Here is a 22,520-nt window from a genome sequence, read left to right as displayed (position 1 = left end):
CTCGTAAAAAGGGGAGTTTTTATTTTCTTCGTACACACCAAGCAAAGATAAGAAAATCCGTTTGTCACTAAAAGGAAGAGGCTCTCATGAGTTTTTAGCTTTTGTGTAGGAGCAGAATAAATCTTCTCTATTTAATGTCCATGTTATCATCCCTCTAGTATATTTAAACAGGTTTAAAAGCACATTTACAGTATTCCAGGATCAGCTTAAGAATTAGAGGGAATGTGAAGTCAGGGTAAGACTCTGACAGGAGTTTATGTGTCTTTGTAATAAGAAAACCTTATAAGATACAAATATGAATAATAAAGATGTATAAAATTATAAAAAAAAAAAAAAAAAAAGAAAAGGAAAGAATAATTTACAAAAAAATTCCAAAAAGGGGGAAAATTTATCAGTGCAAAGTCCTCATATAAAGGTGTCAGAGCATTCTTCAGGAGTACAGGAGGAATTTCTGTAAAGCTTTTTGCAGTGGCTCCTTCTCCTCAGGCTTGCTATCAGGAATCATATCAGCACTCCTCTCCGCACTCAGCTGGATGCCTGGTCTCATCTCCTTACAGCTCTGCAGCCCCGCCTGAGTGATGTTTCTGCAGAAATCCACTCTTACCTCCTCCAGGCTGTCCCCATGCTCTGCCACAGCCTGCAGGCTGCGGTCTGTGATGCGGACGCAGTTTTCCAGGCGGAGGATGCGCAGCTTCTTGCAGCACTGCAGCACTGAGACCACGTCCTGGTCGGTGATGTGCGCACAGCCGGACAGTGTCAGGGCAAGAAGGTTTGGACACCTGCAGCACACACAGGCAGCAGACAGAGTATGACATACAAGACAAAAAGGGAGTTTCATATTTCTAGTATTAACCTATTCCATTGTAAATAATGCTTATGTTTTTTAAGATCAATTTTTCTATTTAGGGAAATAGTCACAGGAAACATTGGTAGGCATAAATAGAAAATAAAAAGAAACCATGATGTTATGATAGGTTAATCCTGACTCCATTCTATCCTTTTCTGTATGCTCTGTACCACTGAGGCTTTTGTGTTTCCACTCTCTAACTTATAAATACTCTACAGACCAGTTACAGGAGGTTCATTGCGAGACAAAAAAGGAGCTTCTCTGCTCTACTTAAAAAAAAAACACTTTGAAATGGGGTATTAGTGCAGTGCAGCCCACTTGCAGGCCTTCTCCTCAGAGGATGTAGGCAGACACTCGGATCACGGGTGTCATTCATGTTTGCTGATTCAGATTACATAAAGACTTACATAATCCTACTGCTTTTCCTACATGTGAGCCAAACATATTCCAGCAGTGCGAGAGCGCTGCCCCAGTAACCTCTGGACATGCAGCAGCTTGGTCATGTGTCCGGCCAGGCCATTTAGAGGGACCTTTACCACTGTTTTGCATGCTATTGACATTGTGGAACATGACCGGTGTGTGCAGTAGAGTCTTCTTGCAGCTTTTTGATTCTTGTTTGCTCTCTAATGAAAATGTGTTTCAGCAAAGACCATAAATGAATTTTATTTTTTTATAACCCAAAAAAAAAAAATCAGCTTTTGTTATATAACCAGCTGTCTTTTGACACTCCCAGTTTGTGTGGGTTAGTATCTGTTCTACCAAACATCTCTCCATACAACATTTTGTCTTACCCAGATTTATATCTACCCTCTAAAAGTAATAAACTTCTTGTCAAGTTCTATAATATTTTCTTGTAATTGAGAATTAGGCGGACAAAAAAAAAGATGTTATTTTTTGACCATGCAGTTGCATTAAGTCACTGATTTACTCTTATATATGACTTATCCAGTGCAATAGAAAATGTTGAGAAGTTAATACCAGAATTCTAAAGTAAAGAAAAGGTAAAAGGAATAAAGTAAAGGATTTGCTCGTTAAAAAAGATTTCAAGCTTTAAACATCACATATAGATGGAGAGAAGACAGCAAAGCCACAAACCTACCAGGAAATGCCCCCCCCCCCCCCCCCCCCCCCCCCCCCCCCCCCCCCCCCCCCCCCCCCCTGAACTGACAATCCTGCAGGACAACATTATAGGAGAGGTTAAGAGATACTAGTTACTCTGGAGGAGCTGCAGAAAAGAACCTTAAAGGGGGACAACATAAAAGCAACGAAAAAGAGCCACAAGTGATAATATTTTAGGTTTGCAACATGTGGAAACAAGGATGTGTTTCTGTTAGAGGAGACCAGAGTCTATGACCTATAAAAAAAAAAATAAAACTATGTGAGGAGGAACAATGGCATGGTGTAAGGAAGAAGAAAAGGCAAAAACTATTTCTATAAATGTTTGTGAATCATTTTACTTTCTCTTCAGAAATATGCTCTACTTTTGTACTGACCGATCATACAGATTAGTCGATTTAGCAAAAAAAATAAAATATGGCTACTCTGCAAAGCCTGTCAATAGTGTTATAAAACCATTGGTCCATTAATGGGCTCATCTCATTTTTTTAAACTTTCTTTTCTTCCCTTTTCAATGCAGGATTGTGATTATACAATAATTTCAATAGCAATGCAATAACATTAGTAGATAATTGAACTGAGGGCAAAATAGGATAGGGGAGAATCATGAGTTTTAATTTATCTTTATAACAAACAATATTGATTGGTAAGTATATCATATGTTGTTCTTTGCCTCTATTAATACACAAGACCCCATAATTGCTAAAGTTGTTCATATTTTACACTAAAAACCTTAGAAAAAAAAAAAATCAACTCCATTATTAGCAGATTAGCAGTGTCAGCGACATTTCCATCACCCGGTTTATGTTTTAGACATGATGCAGTCCTAATTAAAACAGAACAGCTTAGTGCACTGTCTGGTCCCTGTTAAACACCAACCTGTAATCATGTCTCTAATGAGCTCCGTGGTTTACTAAAAGCTGTTTTGCTGGTCAAAATCTCCCATGAGGCTGTCTAAGAAGCTAGATTAACATTTATTGTCAATCATTATCGTCAGTATTTTAAATGAAAAGCTTCTCCCTTAAACAGGGTTTGGGGAATTTACAGCCTTTCAGATTTAGGTGGAAAATATGTGCGGCTAAACCTTTGTCTATACTGGCAGCAGAAAGTATAATTAACGTAGAAGAACAGGATGTGCTTCTTCTGATTTCATAAGAGTAAGCATCAATTTAACCAAAAGAAGACGATTAAAGTTTGGACTCTTGAAACTGAAAAGGTTTCAAAAGTACCACCTACTGTCAAATTTACTCTCCTTGGTGCACCAAACATGTATCCTCATGTTGTGTAATTAATACCACCCCTAAGGATAATAAGAAATAAATCCCTGATAAAAAGCTTTACTATATTCATCTGTTTAAATGGAGCGTTCAAAACGACAATTTAGAGAAGTCTTTAGACATACTGCTCTTTACTGGTTTTCCCAGAAAGATAAAGATAGACATAAATGTGGCGTCAGAGTTAAGGAAGAGGGCAGAGACAGACGCACATGTTCGTTCCTCAAACAGCGACAAAGAGCCAATTGTAGGCTCCACCTGCCTGCATTAATCTCCAGTTTGCAGCTGACTGGGAGCGTCTGTGTCCAAATCACTCCTTTATCACTCCCACAGTCTCTCCCACGGCCCTCCCTCTTTGTCACGTGCGCTCAGTTTCCTCTGCCTTTTCAGACTCTTTAGGAGGGTTTATCAGCATGTGGAGAGTATAGGCCTAAAAGGCACTGAAATTGAAGCCTCCGGTCAAAGGAGGTGGTTTTGAGTCATCTCACAGCTCTCGTGTCGTGCTTCTCAAATTTCACAATGCAAGACGCACAGCCTGCTCTCCCCCTTCTGTCCTGGCATGGCACAGTGGCCGAGCTCCGCTTACATCAGCAGTTATTACTGGCTGCCTTGAAGAAATTATCCAGAGACCTCATTACGCCTCTGTGGGCTGATTCCTGCGTGGGGCTGACCACAGACACAGGGCCAGGAGCCAACAGAGCTAAGTTTCAAAGACCTATCACATGCAAGTTTCACGTCACTCAGTAAATATAATAATACATGTGCCAACAGTCATGTTTGGTTTAGAATTAAGCTCATGTCCTACAGATGCTGTTTTTGTTATGTTTCAAAAGGCAGTTTTGGGTACAGCATTTGTCTCTAAAGGTTAAGGTTCATTGTTTCCTCCAGCTAAGCATTGGGAGGTTTAACTGAAACCTGTTCTCACCTGCTTTATAAAGCTGCTGCAAGACCAACAGGTGAAAATAGGTGGAGTCTGAATTCAGATTTGAAGTTAATTTGATCAAGATTAACCCCTTTTTTTTAAATTTTGCTTCAAGGGTTTGTGTGTTTCAATACCATTAAAAGAACAACCCTTTTCTTTATTTGGCATCTTTGATCTAATGTTTACGCAGCAAAAAACCTGATGATGTGATCAACCTGAACATAAAATATTGCAAAACTTGGTAATGATTTAAAGGATGTACTAAACGATAGGACATGGTACATAAACTGGGCTATAATATAAACAAATATGTCACTATTGGGATTATTAGATGCGTAGGTGCTGAACTCTTGAGATAATCATGAAAAACAATTCATCTAAATGTATTTAGGATATATAGTACAAAAAAATGTATGTTTTTTTTCAATACAATGATAAGTTGTATGTTAACAGATTATTTATTTTCACTGGTTGAATAATTTGTGCTGCATGTGCATTTGCTGCATTCCTATTTTATTTCTGCAAGCTAATACTGAAAGTAACAGTCTATCTTTCTGGTCTGATTGTCCTCAGTTTGCACTAAAATGTCTTCTCTGCACCAAACTGTGAGACCAAATACAGCAGACAGGGAACTTATGCTTGGCTGATATGAAAGATAAACATTTTATATGTGTGGTAACTGGAAGCGCAGATCAAATGGGAATTTTGGCCTCACATAATCTTGGAAGGGATTTGTGTCATAGCTTGTTGTTACTTTTTATAAAGCAGAAAAAAACACACACAAATACTCACATGTGGCACACATGGGCCAGGAAAGTGCTGACCAGGCTCTCATGTTTGCTGCAGATATCCTTCTGGAATGAACTCTTCAACCAGTCCTCAATGTTGCACACAAGTTGGACTCTGCTGGAATACCAGCATATAGTTAAGTAACGCAATGAGGGTCCAAGCACATAGTTGTCCCATCTGAGCTGACAAGGGGAGCTAAAGTGGAGTAGGTTCCACAGACAGGGGTCAAGGTAGACCTCCCGGAGCTGACGACAGGTAAGAGACAAACTTCTGCGGCTGTCCTTGTCCAGGAAGGAGAAAAGGTGGAGAAGACACTCACGGTTGAGCTGAGTAAGATGCATGGTGAACAGTCTGGAGATGTGTGGAGAGGCCTCGTCCCTGGGGCAGAGACAGACCTGCTGGTAGGCGCAACAATGAACCCACAGCCTGCTTTGTGTGGCCTAGATACATGATGCCCCCTCAGGCGCACGCTGGAGGGGCTGCACATATAAGGCGCGGAGGAGATGGCTATTTTGGGAAGACAACTGCGATACGTTCAAAGATGGAAGTGTTTGAGCCGTGCACTCCCTTCCCATCTGTCATGGCTCTCAACAGGCAGCGTGGCCTGGACTGGACCAGATGTTTACATTGTCCTGGCCTACTTCACAGAAACTTCAGAACTACACACCAACAGACACACAATGCCAAAGGCACAACTTCAACACTTACTGTAAAAAATGATCTTTACAAATGAATGTCCAATATTATGACTATGAGCTGAGTTAGATATTTTATGCTCTGATTTATCTTTTTTATAGTCATTTTTTTCCATGCAAAATAAAATTTGTGCAGTTTACCACCTGAAGATTATATGAATAAAGAGAAAACAAATCTGTTAATGTTTTCTGCCAATAACTTTTTTTTTTTTTTTGAGGTTTTACGGCACTAGTGGCTTTTTTTTCGACAGTAGGCTGAGGGGAAAAGGAGAGGGGGAGAGAGATGCGGAAAAGGACCACATGTCGGATTCGAACCTGAGTCGGCCGCATCGAGGACTAAGGCTTTCATACATGGGTAATGCGCGCTAACCACTGCGTCATCTGCATGCCCTTTCTACCTATAACTTTAAACAAAATGTCGACTTAAAATATACAAAAAAATTAAGACACACCTTACACTTTAAGTATTATTGTTTGCAGACGTATACAAAAGAAAACTTCAAGATAAAGAAGCCAATTGTAAAAAAATATGTCTTAATATTTGCTTCTGATTGCAAATAAATTTTTCCTTCTGTCTTTCTTTCTTTTTTTTTTTTTTATAAAAACCCCTAAAACTTTTATTCTAGTATGTTAATTCAGTGTGGGAAAATAATTTATATTACAAAAAAACACAGGAGCCACCACTATAAAAACTTTTTTGTGTGTTTCTGCTATAGAGGAACCAATGTCTGCTTTGTTTAAATTAAAAAAGCTAGCTAATTGATAATAATGTCTGTTAACTTAGTCTGGATACTGCACAAAAAAATATATATATATTTCTTTAAAACAAGCAAGGGTCAAAACAAATAAAAACAAAAATATGTTTTATTGTAAAACCTTAAATTTTTACCTAATATACAAAAAAAAAAACACACAAAACGTAAGCCTTGATATTGTGATAAAACCAACTTAAGTTATATATTATTTTAGGATTAAATGATTAAGAAAAAAGAAGGCCTGTCAACATTCCTTCAGTAACACTTGCTCTATCTAGCAGCATCTGATGAAGGCTGTGCACAAGTCTGCTTCTGAATTTTTCCTCTGGTTTTATCTTCATATTTATTGTGACATTAAAAGAAAAGCATGAAATCACAGCTAAAATACTTTGTGTTTAAAGGTGTCAAATTATCTCAATTTTGTTGTTGTTGGGCAACTCAAAATCCTTTGATTCAAGACTTGTTTAGATCGTCATGTAAACATTTATAGGATTAACACAATATTTCAAATAAGTCAATCATAATTTATATAAATTCAGGGACTGCCAGAGTCATAATCTGGTTTTATCTCAAGAGAACTTTGCCTCCTTCAGATGAGGAGACCTTAAAATGATATCTCTCAACAGGTAACACTTTGTAAATAAGAGAAATAAATCTGAAAAAAATTCAATACAACAAAAGAAACCATAATGCAGTAATCTCTTATCTGATGGGGTGTCTTATGTTTTTTTAATCTAAAATGAGTAAACGCTGCTGATGCTGTTATGGAACACCGGGTCCAGTATGACTCTAAAGAAAAACATGTTTTCTTTTAAAAGAAGGTTGTGAAAGACTTGGAGATTAGACAAAAAAGGATCAAATGACAATGATCCCTATAATAATAATAAAAAAAAAAATCTTCAGTGGCTCCATTGATTTACTCTTTTTTTCCAGCAGTTACCACAGAGATGATAAAATATTATTAGAGGAGTGAATGGGACTCACACCGGATGGTTTACACACATAAACTGCTCTAAGATTCCCGCATTCAAGATAATCAGAAAGACAAATAACTTCCCTGCTTCAAGCTCAACATGTGAGCTGGAGTCACAAGCACATGCAGTGCTACGTAGGACTTTGCCTAAGGCAACCTGCTAAACTGTGACTCAGTGTGTTTGCTCAACTGGAGCGCAGAGGATGTACTGATGCCAAAATACTATAAGCCTGCACATATGTCATCACACTACTTCCAAGTATGTCCTGTTAAACTTGTTATAAGAAATCTGTTAAGAGGAATAACAAACAAACCTAGACAATAAGAAGAACCACTGCTTCTTATAATTATATTATGTACAGTGTTCTAGTGTTCTAAACGAGACCTCTGACACAACCACAGCAAAATAAGGTGAGCCAGTTATTAGTACACAGAGTTAATGGTCCACAGGAAAGAGAAGAAAACGCCTGCTTGTTTCATTAATGGAGGGGAGGGATGGAGAAGCGAGCTCGCAGCCACCTGTGAGAAAGCAACCAAGAGCAGCTGTTCCTCTGCATACAGGAGCGCTTGTTCCTGCCACAGTGAGAGGGTTTACTGGTTGGCACGTGTGCGGCAGGCAACTCTGGTGTATGTGTGCCACTGGGCGTGGGCCGAGGTTTTTTTCAGGGACTAAAGACGAGCAGTATAAAAAAGCCGGGCACTAAATATGCTCCCGCTCCTCTAGAGTCTTCCACGTCAAGGGCTTATCAACATTCAAAGAAACAATAGGAGCTGCAGGACCTTTGTAAAGGAGAAAATACAGAATCTATAGCATGATTTTACTGTAGCAGTAAACATTTTGAGTAAAAGAAGAGGGCACTAACTTGTGTTTTGCTTCCCAAAACAACTGGTAGGTATTTACTTAATCTTGTGTTGGAATAGAAAATTGCTGAAAAGTTAATTTAGTTTAACAATTTATTTTTAAAAACTATGAGTAATCATTACATGGGTATCAATTTCATAATTTTTTTCATTTTTTGTCTTATTAATAACCGCAGTGTCTTACAAAACAGAATATTTTATCACATAAGACCAAAATAAATTGGAAACTATGGAACTGATCATGGGAGGGATGGCTGAGTTGATAGATGCCCAGAAGGCAACAACTGATACCTTTAATGAGGGTAAACAACAAAAAACAAGTTAACTTAAGGCCAAATCGTGAGGTCAATTGTGGTCTGCAAGGTCTGTAAGGTACGCCTCTTTCTAAAAGCTGAGTGTAACTGCGATAGGATATGGTACCTACTTAAGTAAAAACAAAAGAAAGATAATATAGTAATAATTGAACTTTATCGCTCTCACACTGGAGAACTTTACCTCTGCATTTAAACCAATTTCCTTGGAGAGAGCAGTAGACTGCCATTGTGTGGCACCCATGGAGCAGTGTGGGGTTAACAGTCTTGCTCAGGAACCCAGAGTGGAGGCTATGGGGAATCGAACCTGGTACCTGCAACCTTATCAGCGCACTGCTCTAACCTACTAGGCCAGAAATCTGCTTCACAAGCCTTGAAACTTAAATAGCTAGGTAAATAGGCTAAAAAGCCAATTAAAAAAAAAAAAATAAGTTCACAAGTAAAAAAAATCAAGCTCCCTTATCAGTATTAATGTCCTACAGGTTCTTTTTTAATGAAAAAAGTATTTTTTTCCCAAATCTCCTATAGAAACATTATGGATTTTTTTTTTTTTTTTCATTAGGGCAAGTGATTTTTGCCACAAAAACACTTTGTTACAAAAGTAACAAAGTCTTGTTCTTATCCTCCAATAACACTCTTGACTTGTCAAAGTATTTCACCGAGTGCCTTATGAGTTAAAAACACTGGTTTTACAGAGTGATGGATCAGCCATGTTAATGGAACATTTACTGGAAGGAAAACAGGTATTAGAACTAGCTGACATGCTAGAAAGAAAACAGCAGACTTTGGGAGTTAGAGTTGAAGATTAAGATTTGGAATGAGGTTGAAATCAGGGCTTTCAAAAGCTAGAGACTCCGGGGGTTTCTTACCTTGAGAAATCCTTAAGTCCAAATTCGTCTTTCACTTTGAATTGAATTTAGTTTGAAGAAAGAGGCAGATAGTTTTATCAAGTCTAAATGTAGTGCTGCCTGTGCACTTCTTTATCTCTGCTCAAAGACATGGAGGTGCTGATTAGATTTTCCAGAAGGACTTAGTTGCTACCCACACAGAACGGCCTCCTTTAAAAACCATGGAATCAGGGTACTTTACTGACCTGCCACCTCACATCTAAACCTAAATTCTGTAATGGTATCAATTCAAAAGATGGAACGACTTAAAAGCTGAGCCTCACTGCTCAGCAGAGAAACAGGCAGATGGAAAGGTTCATGCGAAAAGGGCCTCGGCTAAGAATTACCAGCTGGATTTAATTATGCAGACCTGCTTTTGTTATAGGCTGATATTTTATCATTAGAAAACCTTTATTAGTTTTTACTATATTCCAATTTTCTGAGAAAGTTGAGTTCTGGGTTTTACTAAGTTAGCGTCCAAGCTCGACAAACAAAAAAGCAAAAACCTTAAAATATACCACTATGTAATCAATCTATATATGTTTGTGTAGATTGTAGCTAAATAACAGCCTCACAGAGCAGACAGGATTTCAGTACCCATGGAAAACATCACAACACCAATGTATGAGTGAAAGTTTTCATTCAGTCATGGCAGCGCTGGACGATACATACTTTGCTGTGAATTTCATCAGGGTCCTGTGACTTGGTCATCAACGGCAACATAAACGTTAAATGATACTTCACCACCAATACTGACTAAACAGGATGATCACATTTTTATATGGGGGGTGGTAAAGAAGGAAATACAAACAAAAAGCCCAAATAAACACTCCAACATGATGCAGTATAAAGACTAAATATTCACTAAAAACTGGTAAACAGAGCTAGACGATTTAAATTGTGGGAAAAAAGGCAAAATTAAGAAACTTAAATATGACAAAACAGTCAAGTATATTCACAATTACAATGCCTGGATACAGTCTCAGTCTATTGAACGATGGACCGCCTGAGGTTTCCCAAGGTTCAAGCTTTACTTCATTATTAGAAACAATAACATACAGAAAAATCTGACAAAATACACCTAAAAATATATAAAAAGCAGCAAGTCATTATTTCAAACACATCAACTCAAGAAACTCATATGATCAATGGGGAAATGAACTAGATTAATAAAGAAGGGCTGTGACACGTTGAGGTGAAACCAAAAAGCTAATCTGAGGCAGTGAATTCAGGCGCAGCGGTGTGCATCGATTCCTCCATCACAGTCTGCTCTGAGATCTCTTCGTCTGCTGCAGCCTCTGCTGACACCATTGTCGTCTTGTTTAAAGAGGCTATATTTACGCTAGCAACTCCTCCTTCTTTATCACCAGGGATGTCTGTTTGTTCGGCTGCACCATCCATCAAAACTATCTCTGCGTCTGCTGGAGCCTGGTCCTCCTGAGTAACTATTTCTGCTGAAACGCAGTCTGTGGCTGCCGTGTCCACTTCAGGCTGGATTGCGGACGTGCTGTCGGAGGGAATCTTGTCTAAAGCCACTTGACCAGTCCTCTCAACATAAAAGAGAATGTAGGCCTTAGCTTTCTTCACTGTGTCCTCATTGGTCAGAGTCACTGTGCTGTCGTTGAAGTGGTACCAGCGGCCCTCATGGCTGCCATACGCCGTATAATGCCCCGATCCGACCCTGTGAACACAGACGCGTTTCACATTGTACCTTCTGGATTTTTAGAGATTCATCTGTTGCTGGTGGAGCAACAGGGACATGTCTGGCTTTAATGTGCGACAGTGGCACAACACTGCCACTTAGAGGCCAAAACTGAGATGGCAGCAACTATATGAACACATTTTTAAAAACTTTAATGCTTTTTCTTTCAAACATCAGCTGTCCACAAAACTCATTGCAAAGTTTTCATCAATAAAATTTGGCAGCTGAAATCTTTGCTTAATCATAATAAAGACCTGATAAAAAAAACCCTGACACCTGTCAAGCTTATTAGGCTGCAGAAGAGCCTTTAAAATTAGCACACTGTAAGCAGGCATACGTTAACAAACAATGAATATCATTATACCCTTTTCCCATGTCTATGTTGAACATAATGGCTTGCCTAAGTCATGGAGTAAAGCTTGAATGATACAAAACCTTGACTCACCCAGACCCATGATGCACCACGACAGCAGCAAGGTCATACAAGCAGCTTCCTGGTAATGTGTTCTCTGGCTGCAGAGACATAAGGGAAAAGGGAAGCTTTAAACACGAAAATTATAGGCTTTCTTTGAAAAAGAAAGAAAAAAAAAAATCACTTTCTGTGATTTCTGTCCATTCCCTTGGGTTTATTGACCAAAGGATCCGTGTAAAAGCAAAGGTTTGAACCAGAGTGTTTCTATTTTTGACCAGTCTTCCATAATTGCACTTGTCAGATCAGAAAACCCTCGGCTTGCAGTTTTTGGTTTCAATTCAACAACAGGTTGATGGCAGGGAGTCCATGGCAGCGAATCAGGTTCTTCCACACCCAACCCACTCATGCATGTAAACGCCTGCTTTGTGCTATGTTGTGTTGCACAAGGAAATGCATAGCGTAATTTTTGTGCCACTGACCGTAGCGCTCATCTACCAGTCTGAGCGCACAGTTAGAACAGTTGGTCAATGCTGGTCTAGAGGTTGAGATTCTGCACTCTCAATTCCTGGTCAGGGACGCTACCGTTTGGGGGAGTGGTGGCCAAGGAGGTTCTGAGGTCAAGCCTTACTTCCTCAGACTACCACTCTGGGTCCCTGAGCAAGAACCTTAACCCCACACTGCTCCCCCCAGGCGCCACAGAATGGCAGCCCACTGCTCCCCAAGGGGATGGGTTAAATGCACAGAGTTCATTTTGTTGTTTTGTACTTGTGACAGTGTAATGAATAAAGTTAAATCCAATTCTATTCTAATGATGTGAAGCTTTTAAACTCACACACCTTCGCTCAAAACCTGTTTGCCACATGCTCAACTCTAAAAACGCGCACCCAATAACATTTCTGTGCACACTGGCCTTTGTCTACGAGCGTGCTTGGCTTCCCCTCTCCATGCGCACGGCCTCATCCACACTTGCTCGCTCAGCTCCATCTCTGCACTTATGGCGTCTGATGCCATATTTTTGTCCTATTTTCAGGATTTTTTTTGGGTTTATACCAAAGAAATGCCTACATTGTAATTTGATCATTTTACTGCAGATGTTTTTTGATATGGATTGGCATGAAAAGGGACATTCGTTGTCTTAATGCTACGTTCAGAAAGCACGTGCTAGCGGTAGCAGAAGCAGCTAGTTTATATGCAAAGTCAATGGTTGACAAGCATCAAGGCGCAGCAAAAGGTCCTGCAGCACGTTTCGAACAGCAGAATTTGTGTTGGTTGATGTGCTGCTCGACGCGACACATCAACCAATCAGAGAAGCTTATCTGGGAGCTGGCAGGGAGACAGACACAGCGCTGCTGATGCAGAGCGCTATGATCACTCCTCAAAAAACAGTTTTTTAATCCCGAAATTAACTTAAAATGTTGAAACCTGCTGCTGATATATGTTAAATTTTATTATTCAGGTGCATGCAGTTTGGATTACATACGTGAAAAACGCCTTCAAGCCACCACAAGCAGTAGTGGAAAACCGCAAAGAGGCGACCGGGACAGAGCTCTGCTGTACATCCGGTCAGACTGCTGGTGTACGGTGGTCTGAGTGGCTCCGACAGCAAAATAATATTTGAAGGCAGGATGGTAATCTTGATAAACTGACTGCACATATGAAGTTTTCAGGTAAACTTTCTTACATAAAAACACATTAAAACTACTTTTTACCCACTTACAACAGCAAATATAGCAAAGCCGCTCTCAGCCACTAAACACAGGAGCAGCAGAAGCATCCAACGCATCTGGACACACTTTACTGGATGTCTGACCTTAATGTGGACAAACATCAAAAATGAAGCAGCAGAAGCTTTTTTCGGCTTCCAGTGTTTAGGATGTGAATGTAGCATTATTCATTAAAATAAGCCAAGAACTAAACTTGTACAAGCATCAAAAATGAGGCAGCATAGGCGATTTGCTGCATCCAGCGCATGCGGTCTGAACGTAGCATAAGTAAATTTCTCCAGATTTCACCCGAGAAAAAGTCAATAACAATCTAAAAATGGAACAAAAGCATTTTTCTCAAGAAAAGTTCATTTTAATATATACATGACATATAAATATTACCGTTATACACAGGCCTGTCTTTGATTGGCCAGTTGGTGCTGTGCATTAACAAAACAACATTACAAGTGGTGAGCGCAGAAATGGAGCCAAGCGAGGAGAGCAGGGATCCGAGTACGCACATGAAGTTGAGAAGGTAAACGTCAAACAATAAGCCTCTCTGAACCAATTTTTTTTTCACATGACTTTAATCGAGAATGCTCCATTCTGGTGGCAAATGCTAAACACATATTGGTCTACTGGATTGCAAAATAGAGACATGATCTGTCACTCCAGAGTATATCTTTGCTGCTATAAAGCTCAGTAGCTGTAATCTTAACACCAGTTTCTTCAAGTCCTTTTTATTGCACTTGATGACAAAGTTTGGATGCAGATTCTTGACCATAAGAACCCTTCCCTTAAAGTGCTCACTTATCTTAAGGTAATCTGATTGTAATTTTCCTCTGGGATTATTAAAGTATGTCTGATTCTGATTCTGAACATGAAACTTGGAGGTCTGTAGATATTGACCCTAAGAAACGTGGCCTTTTTGTCTTAGAAGCAGATGAATCTTTCAGTGATGGAAACCAGCAGGGGGCACCAGTGGGCATATATTACCAGGATGCAATTGCAGATGAAGTAGAGAGACGACTCCCACTTGATGCAGACAGCAGCAACAATGCAAACACCTTTTTAAATGTTTTTATGCCACATTTATTTTTGTTCAATTGTGATTATATTGTAAATGTAATTAATTGCCCTGTCATTATTATTAGCATCTACTCTAGGATATAAATGTATTAATAAATTAAAATCAAAACACTTTTTTGCAACTAAAATTCTAAAGTGTAAACTTATAACTGGCCTTACCTCCAGTAAGAAGCCTCTCATGTCCAGGCCTGTCAGTGGAAACTCCACATAAGTATCCACCTTGTTTCTCAGAAAGGCCGTCCAGTGGAACCGTTTGAGATGCAGGCACAGGACCTACATTTGAAAAATAAAACTTTATAGGCCACTCAAGCTTTGAAGAACAAGCATAAAAAAATATTTGTTAATCTGAAAATAAAAAATGTGGGCCTCACACCTTTGGCAGCTTCTGGATCCAGAACTTCTTGGTCGATTTCTGGCGTTTTTTACACTTGTGGCAATAATATAGCTCAGTTTCATCAAGCTCTTCGAGGTCAGTGAAGCTACGCAAGCAGTCTAAAACACATTTTTAATATTCACAGTTACAACATAATATTAATGAAAAAAAAAAAAAAAAAAAAAAAAAAAAGCTTTTATTTTGACAGTACTAAACTTACCACGTAAAGTGCATATAGGACCTGGCTCCTGGTCCTTACTTCTCTTTTGTCTAAACTGACTGGGGATGTCCAAAGACAGATCTAGAAGCAATAAGAATGGGAGAGAAGAAAGTATTTTGTTAAAGGTTGTATCATATCTCATCTGTATCATCTCAACTCCACATGAGGACAGAAAATAAACAACATAAATAGCTGTTTCATCCACAATAAAAAAAAAAGGTTACAAATAAAAGCTAATCTTACCAAGAAATGGGTCAAACTTTCGAGATTCTGTCCCACATATCAGGCAGTTGACTTCATTTTGAAGTATTCCACCGAAAATGGACGTGACAACACTGGAAGTCCCATTTCTACACAGGATCAGAAAAACATTGATATTAGTTTCTAAGAAAAGGGATACTATTGATTTCTTTAGGGAAAATCCAAACAATGGCAGATTAAATCAACCTTTTGGACATTTTAAGCTAAATTTGAAAAGTTAAATTCTAAACCAAATAGTAACTCAATCATCTTTATAAATGAATGAATGATAGAAAATGTATAAACATAATAATAACACCTAGTATAAAAAACAGTTTAGAGACAAAGTAGTGGAAGTTAAAACTGGCTAAAGGTTCCACTTTTACTGCGCAGCAGTCATGGGTCATTTCTGAGTACCAATATATGTATATATATAACAGTTTAACAAAACTCAGGTTATTAAAGTGTGGAAAAAGTTATTTTGATGAGATGCCAAATAAAACACTAGAGTAAACAGATGCATGGGTAACCTGCAGCACACTGTCAATCTACTAGCTGCAAAAGGGTTCTAAAGTATTTGCCTTGCTTGCCAAAAATGTAATTAAACAACAAAAAAAAAAAAAGATCAATGTTTATATTTCTGCTTTCAAAAACAGTCATTTATTTTGCTTGGAGTGCCACCTATCTCTATTAAGTTAACTCTTAAAATAGTTCTTGTTAAGCTACAAAAGCCATGTTAGCATACAACATGCAGCCACAATATCCAAGTAGACTGTCTATCTAAATAACCACCTAATTTAAAGTATGTTTAAATGTAATATGCTTTAAATATAAATAGACCCCAGGAAGAGTAGCCTCTACTCTCGTAGAGAGTAATGGCAGGGCTCGATGTTAACCATTGCCCGATCGCCAGGGGCAAGTAGTTTTTATTGTTGGAGAGTACAAATTTCCGGCATTCGCTGAAAACGACCCACAAGCGTTGCCGGCGCCATCTTTGTTGTTTTGTACACATTCTCGCGTGGTTTGAAAAAGCCGCGTGATTTTCCGCTAGATGGTGTGATTCAGCTTTTGGGGAGAGAATTCTGCAGAGCAGCAGCTGGATGATGAATTTAATCTATACTATAATACACGCTAGATTAGAAATGATCAGTCAGGGATTAGGAAAATAATAATAACTGTATGCCCCAAGATGGTTTTTAGACCTGTAACATATTCTCTGGGGTCTTGCCTTTATTTTGATACCAAAACAATTAAAATAAACTCTGTAGTTCTTGAGATATATTCAATTCATTTTGGGCATGTTATTTTCAAGCATATTTCTCGAAAACAGGCCTAGTGTCTAAGAGGTTAAAGCAAAGTTTAGTTTGAAAAGAATGTGCAGGAAGGATTGAAAAGCATGTTAACAAGGTAATGTAGGCTTGAGTTAACTATCTGACACATGCATATACACACCAGGAACCTGGAAACTTAAGAAATACTTAATTACAAAAAACATTTAAAAACAAACATGCTTCATTGATATATATACAAAAATGAATATTAGGAACTATATTTATCAAACATTATACTGGGCAAGTAAAAATTGTTTCTGGGCAAATGAAATCTGAAAGTCACTTGCCCGAAGGGGAAGTGGTAAAAATCCTTAACGTAAACCCCTGACTGGTGATCCTTAAATAAAGAAGAAATAATACCCTAGAAGTTGTAGAAATGGAAAACAAGGTAGCAGTCTGTGCAATTAGCATTAAGAAAAACAGATGTGCTGCTATGTTCTCTGCAGGTAGGAGAATTTTAAAGATGCGAGAAGATCATTTTTTATACATTTGTTTTAAATATAGTTTTTTGAGGTTTTATATTATCTTAAGTATCTTACACTGCCAATCTCTTCTACAAAAAAGCTAAAAAATTAAAATAAAAAATACAAACACACAAAAACAGACTCACATGCAGCATTTACTATCTGTGCTGGAGAGCGTGACTCCATCCTGAGGCGAGACAGGGAAAGCTGCCCCATTGCGACTGTACTGGAGCTCCCTGTGGAGGTGGTCTAACAGGTAACGCATGAATTCATGAGCATCCTGCTGCTGATAGCCCCTGTGCCATAAAACAAAGACTTCAATTATAACCATGCAAAAATAGCAACACTCAAGGAAGAAATTTGAGATCAGCATCAGTGGCTACATGTAGCCTCTTTATATTACCTAAAACTGGGCATGATTTTCCATATGGCGTAAAATAAGGAGTCTGGACTAAAGGCAGCCTGGTTTCCTTGCCACAGGGAACAAAGAGTTTTCCTGAACTCCTCCACCAGGGAACTGTTTAAAACAGAACAACTTATTTACAATGCTGAACAGCCGGAAACAATACCACATAAACCTTAATACAATTCTGTGTAAAGCTTTCTTCAGAAAATTGGTCAAAAATAAATGTAGTGCTATGAAATTGCATATTTCCTATAGAACCAATAACAGCTACTACTGTTTGTTTGCCTGGATGGCCTAAAACAGCAAACTGGTTTCACTGTTATGGAAATAAATGACAGATGAATGGCCATAAATTCTCCTTCCTGCAGAAGAGGACCTTACACACTGTTGTCCCCCTGGCTGCGGGTGTGGTACATCCTTCTTCCTGCCGTCTTACCGCTCCGCAGGGCTACAGCAGGCAGCTCCTTGAAATAACAGCTGAACTGCTCGATGTTGCTGTCAAAAGAAAGCACATTTATTGAAAAGAGACGACCAATGTAAGGACATTTACAGAAAATGCATAACAACTCTTTTCAGCAATAAAGGAAGAGAATTTTCTCATCCCCATCAATTAAGTCAAAGAAGAAAGCTAAGGCTTACATATATAATACTATCTATAAATGGTAGGAAAAAAATCCTAATCGGATTATATTAATATCTTATTTTTAGTTGACGTGTTTTGATACCACTTTATAATCCTGTAGAAGTGAAGTAGAACCTGTATCGATGGAAAAACCTGGCCTTTGCGGTTTTCTTGGTTCTAAGCAGCCTCTGTAATATCCCTGACTGTGCCACAGACTGTATTAAGAAAAGGCTGACTGGTCATGGGGCTCTGTTGCTCTACTGGGGCAGAGCTGCTGATTTGTGCTGTAAATCCAGTCGCCCACCCACATGCCTCAGAGCAAAGTCTTACCTGAGCGACTGCAGGATGGCATTCATGAAACATGTGTTGCCCAAGTTTCGTAGACCAGTTGCTCCCACAGCTACTCCATCCTGGAGAAGTTGAAGCGGAGTAATAATGTCAGAGAGAAGGAATTTATCCTGAAAGTCTTGTGGAAAAACAAGAATACATTCTAGACTACTGTTGAAGCAAATGTTACCCACATTGTCTTTTAACAGCTTGCCATCTGCAGCTGGGCTTTCTAGAAATTTCCTCTTCCTCTGTCTGTCTCCCAAAAGCAATGAACTGCAGAAGGATTAGACGGTCGTTTTTACCATACATGTAAGAAATTATTTCAATTCCAAATATTGTCAATCATTCATAGAAATTGCAGCCAAAGGTTTTGGTAGGTGTGGTGATGGTAGAGCAGATAATGAATCAAAAGCATTTTAAGGCTCTATTAGGGAATGTTTATACTCACTTTTCTAAACTCTGGAGATTTTCTCTGACCTTCTGCACATGTCCAAGTTTGGTGTCATTGACAACAAAGTCATCACATCTGTAACTATGTATAAAATACAGTAAAAGTTACAACGTGAGAAAAAAATCTCTGCTGTGTCAACAGCTGTTAAAATCGATGTAAAATTTGCATAAAACGATGTTTTTTATTAGAACCTCTCACCAAAATACACTGAAGTTGCTGCAATCCATGCAGACGGAATGAGAGGTTTTCTCTTTCTCCTGTTTTTCACCCTTTCTTTGACAAATCCCAGGGCCCTGGTTCTCCTCAAAGTGTTTCTTAGCATGCCCATTGACATACCTATAAAAGAGTTAGTAAGTTAACACACAGAAATGTCTATGATTATCTGACAAAATATATAAAGAACAAGTAAATATCTTTATGTCACATTTGCTAAATGATTAATGGGACATTTGCCCTTTTCCTAAATGTGCCATTTTCATTTTCTCCTATCCGAAACTTTTCAGTAAGTAATTTGATCGCAACCGGTTTCCAAATTTTGTTTGAATCTTGGATTGAATGTATGGATAATGCAAACATATTCCATTCAGCCTCTATATTTAAATAGTTTAAAAAAATAAGAACAGGTCGATTTTAAAATTATATTTATAAGCTTATATGCTCCATATAAGAGCATTAGTTAAATGGATTGATTTATTAGTGTTTTATAACATTGTTAGGACACAAGATAAATCATTAATAGAAAATTAGCCTATTTAAAAACAGAATTTGCACCACTTTAATAGACTGTAAAGATAATTTTAATACCTACATGCTTTAAAATAAATAACTATCACTTACCCGATGACTTGCATTAAACTTAACATTAACAATTTAAATATAACTATGATGTATGCATGTATGTATAATTGGCTCAAATAAGTCACTTTGAGGTGTTAACACTATAATTATCCAACTCTAAAGGTTTCTTAATAGTATACAGTTAGCTTAGTAACAGCCCTTAACAAGATGTTTTGACATCCTATCAAAATCCCAGCAAAACTATAGTTTAATATGACAAACAAGCTGCAAATGGAAAACATCAAAAACACATTTCAATTTCATCATCTACAGTACAGTTGTCCAACTGCAGTACTTGAGGTTTTAGATAAATCAAATAATTAGGTCATTAGCAGGACTCTGGGGAGCTCTACTGCATGCTGAGGAGCTAATCCAGCCATTTGATTTAGGTGCATGGGTTGTTCTAGACAGGGCGGCCGTGTACAGAAGACATATTATTAAATACATTTGTTAAAATTATATGTGTTGACACAGAAACTGTTACTAATCGGCTACTTGGATCTATTTTCTTTTTTTTACCTTCACGGTTTTATTTCAACAGTGATTTAAAAATGAAGGGGTTGAAGTTAATTAAAGTTGACTGATACTTTCTTTATGACAGCTGTTATAGGATAATAACACACTTGGTATGTTTAAATCTTATTATATAGAAAAAAGAACAATACCTTGAAAATAATAGAAACTTGTTTTGACAGTACTAGATAATTAAATTTTATTGATCTCACGTTGGAGAAATTTACCTCTGCATTGAACCCATCCCCCTGGGGAGCAGTGGGATACCATCGTGGGGCACCCGGGTAGCAATTGGGGGTTATGGGTCTTGCTCAGGGACATAGAGTGGCAGTCTGTGTGGCTCGAACTCAGAACCTCAGGATTCCAAGCTCTATGCCCTAACCATTAGGCCGCCATAATTGGTGCTCTCAATTATAAATCTAAGGTTTAGAGTGTTGACAGAGGCTGTTTTCAGACATTTGCAGAGGTAGATAAGACTTTTAGATCAGCTTTACATTCAAGTAACAAAGTAAAAACAATAATAAGAATAATAAAGTAATAAGAATAATAAGATGGATAAAGTTTGCCTGCTTTATCTGGGGTCTCCATAGTCAGAAGGGGTTACTTGGTTCTGCAAATTAATATATTAAATTATTATATATTGCCTTGTTCTAGTTTTGTTTAACTGTTCTAGTTAAACAGTTCAACTGAAACATCTCTAGTTCAACTTTTTTATTTTCTTTAGTCCAACTGTTTTTAATATTCTTTTTTTGTTTCTGCATTTTTTTCCATTTTATTTATTTGTTCCTACTTGCTTTGATTCTGATTTATTTTCCTATATTTTAATCATGTAAAGCACTTTGCATTGTCTTTGTACTGAATTGTGCTATACAAATAAATTTGCCTTGCCTTGTTTTATTTGTTTACATACTTTTTTTCTGTGCCTCCAATAAAAAGAACTTGTCCCACCCTGGCCCCCTGATAAGTTAGGTCTACAACCAGCACTGTTTATGTGTATTGGTCCAATGTTATATCTGAAAGTTGCAGGACTAGACATTGAGACCCCTGTTACAAAAGAACACTCTTAAGAAAAGAAAAAAAAGGATTATTAAAATTAGAAAAACATAATTAGTAGTAAAATACCACTTACCGCCCACAGTGAACCATAAGACAGGTCAGGCAAATCCATGGACTTTTATTCGACCTGCAAACTGAGCATAAAACAGGCAAGAAGAGCTTTAGATTGGGCTTTTTTTTTGTTCCATTTGCATCACAGCTTAATTGTGATTTTCTCTTGAGGCTGAGTTATTTGTACCTAAAGTACGTCTCTTAAATTGAGTTTCTGACCTATTGCTAGGATTAAACATATAAACAATCTAGCTAAATTACCTAGATAGAATTAGTAAATTAAACAAATGTGAGCTAAATGGCGTTCCTACCATTACAGCACCAGGAGGACGGTGTGCCGTTAGGGAACCTTGGGGAATCGGTGGCACAGCCTAAGTTAGAGCTCAGATGAGGACACTCCATCAGCTTCACAACTCTATGGACAGCGCAACACCAGCGGTACCAGGAGCCGGACTCTTTAAAAAACCCCAACAATACCAACGGTATCCGGATAGCTAACAATAGTTAGCCAATTATCAGACAGCAGCTATCGAAGGCACGTTTTCGCGTCCTCGCGTTAGGTAACAACCAGAGCTTGTCCTTTTTAGACTAAGAGTTCAAATAAAAGTCACCCCTTGCAGTTTCCACAAACACATATTGTAAAGTGAAACAGTAGCGATTTCTTTGGTGTTTACGCAGTAGGCAACTGCTGGCCACAAACAAATGGATATAACTCCAGGAAGTGACGTAGGCTCCACCGGCTCTCGTTGGTTTTCATCACAAAGATGAAAAACCTCCGAGAAAAATGTTTTAGCACTTCCGCATTTGTGTACAAAATATGGCTGTTTCGCTAAACGTGTGCTAAAAGACAATTTATTTCAATTGTGGGGGGCTTTGCTATCACACTTTGCAAACTCTGTTTTTTTTTTATTAAATTTTTTAAGATTTCCCGACATGACGTTGCGGCCTGTTAAAACACAAAATCTGTTATTTTCCTCCCATTTTTTTGAACGTTTGTGAAAATCACATCACCTTTCCACTAAGTCAAACTTGGCAGTCGAAATGAAAACTGAGTTAAAATAGTTAACTTAAAGTGAAGGTCATATTTCGGGCTTTCTTCAGATCTGAATGTTAACGAAGGTTACTGAGTTGTGTCACAGAAAAATGACCAAATTGAATAAAAATAGGCGAAATGGAGTGAAAATATTAAAAGAGCTACAAGGTTGTTAAAAGTTGAATTTCAGACCGCGGAAAAGTTAGTTTTACGTTGGATATTCGACAGACATTCGTCAAACATTTGCTCCGGTTAAT

The 22,520-nt window shown here is 38.2% G+C and overlaps 2 protein-coding genes across 3 annotated transcripts; both read right to left on the bottom strand.

Moving 5' to 3' along the window:
• Nucleotides 1-349: 349 nt before the first annotated feature.
• Nucleotides 350-5,413, bottom strand: fbxl22 (F-box and leucine-rich repeat protein 22). Of its 2 annotated transcripts, XM_015400757.1 has the most exons (3): nucleotides 5,268-5,413; nucleotides 4,952-5,062; nucleotides 350-779 (listed from the first exon to the last, which is right to left on the bottom strand). In XM_015400757.1, the coding sequence occupies exons 1-3, from the start codon at nucleotides 5,396-5,398 to the stop codon at nucleotides 431-433; spliced, it is 591 nt and encodes a 196-aa protein (XP_015256243.1). In that variant the 5' UTR covers nucleotides 5,399-5,413; the 3' UTR covers nucleotides 350-430. The 2 variants fall into 2 exon arrangements, with proteins under 2 accessions (XP_015256243.1, XP_015256241.1); XM_015400755.1 differs by having other exon boundaries at nucleotides 4,952-5,397.
• A 4,578-nt stretch (nucleotides 5,414-9,991) lies between these two features.
• usp3 (ubiquitin specific peptidase 3) lies at nucleotides 9,992-21,963 on the bottom strand. Its single transcript, XM_015400751.1, has 15 exons — nucleotides 21,542-21,963; nucleotides 21,253-21,313; nucleotides 18,972-19,109; nucleotides 18,771-18,854; nucleotides 18,514-18,595; nucleotides 18,323-18,402; nucleotides 17,752-17,865; nucleotides 17,368-17,481; nucleotides 17,111-17,260; nucleotides 15,173-15,279; nucleotides 14,930-15,010; nucleotides 14,710-14,828; nucleotides 14,496-14,609; nucleotides 11,578-11,645; nucleotides 9,992-11,111 (listed from the first exon to the last, which is right to left on the bottom strand). The coding sequence occupies exons 1-15, from the start codon at nucleotides 21,630-21,632 to the stop codon at nucleotides 10,640-10,642; spliced, it is 1,875 nt and encodes a 624-aa protein (XP_015256237.1). The 5' UTR covers nucleotides 21,633-21,963; the 3' UTR covers nucleotides 9,992-10,639.
• Between the last annotated feature and the right edge of the window lie 557 nt (nucleotides 21,964-22,520).

This window comes from Cyprinodon variegatus, unplaced genomic scaffold (genome assembly GCF_000732505.1).
Source record: "Cyprinodon variegatus isolate N-32 unplaced genomic scaffold, C_variegatus-1.0 Scaffold1144, whole genome shotgun sequence".
NCBI classification, from domain to species: Eukaryota; Metazoa; Chordata; class Actinopteri; order Cyprinodontiformes; family Cyprinodontidae; genus Cyprinodon; species Cyprinodon variegatus.
The sequence above is the reverse complement of the archived record's forward strand: the minus strand, read 5'-3'. Positions and strand labels throughout refer to the sequence as shown.

What these genes read in the sequence shown, in the direction of transcription:
- fbxl22 (XM_015400755.1), bottom strand. Translation starts at nt 5,289, where the DNA reads ATGCATCTTACTCAGCTCAACCGTGAGTGTCTTCTCCACCTTTTCTCC. An exon ending in CTGGCCCATGTGTGCCACAT is followed by an intron (nt 780 to 4,951) that starts GTGAGTATTTGT and finishes TGTGTGCTGCAG; the next exon opens with GTGTCCAAACCTTCTTGCCC.
- usp3 (XM_015400751.1), bottom strand. Translation starts at nt 21,632, where the DNA reads ATGGAGTGTCCTCATCTGAGCTCTAACTTAGGCTGTGCCACCGATTCC. An exon ending in GCCATCCTGCAGTCGCTCAG is followed by an intron (nt 17,866 to 18,322) that starts GTAAGACTTTGC and finishes TTCTTTTGACAG; the next exon opens with CAACATCGAGCAGTTCAGCT. An exon ending in AAAATCATGCCCAGTTTTAG is followed by an intron (nt 17,261 to 17,367) that starts GTAATATAAAGA and finishes TTTATGGCACAG; the next exon opens with GGGCTATCAGCAGCAGGATG.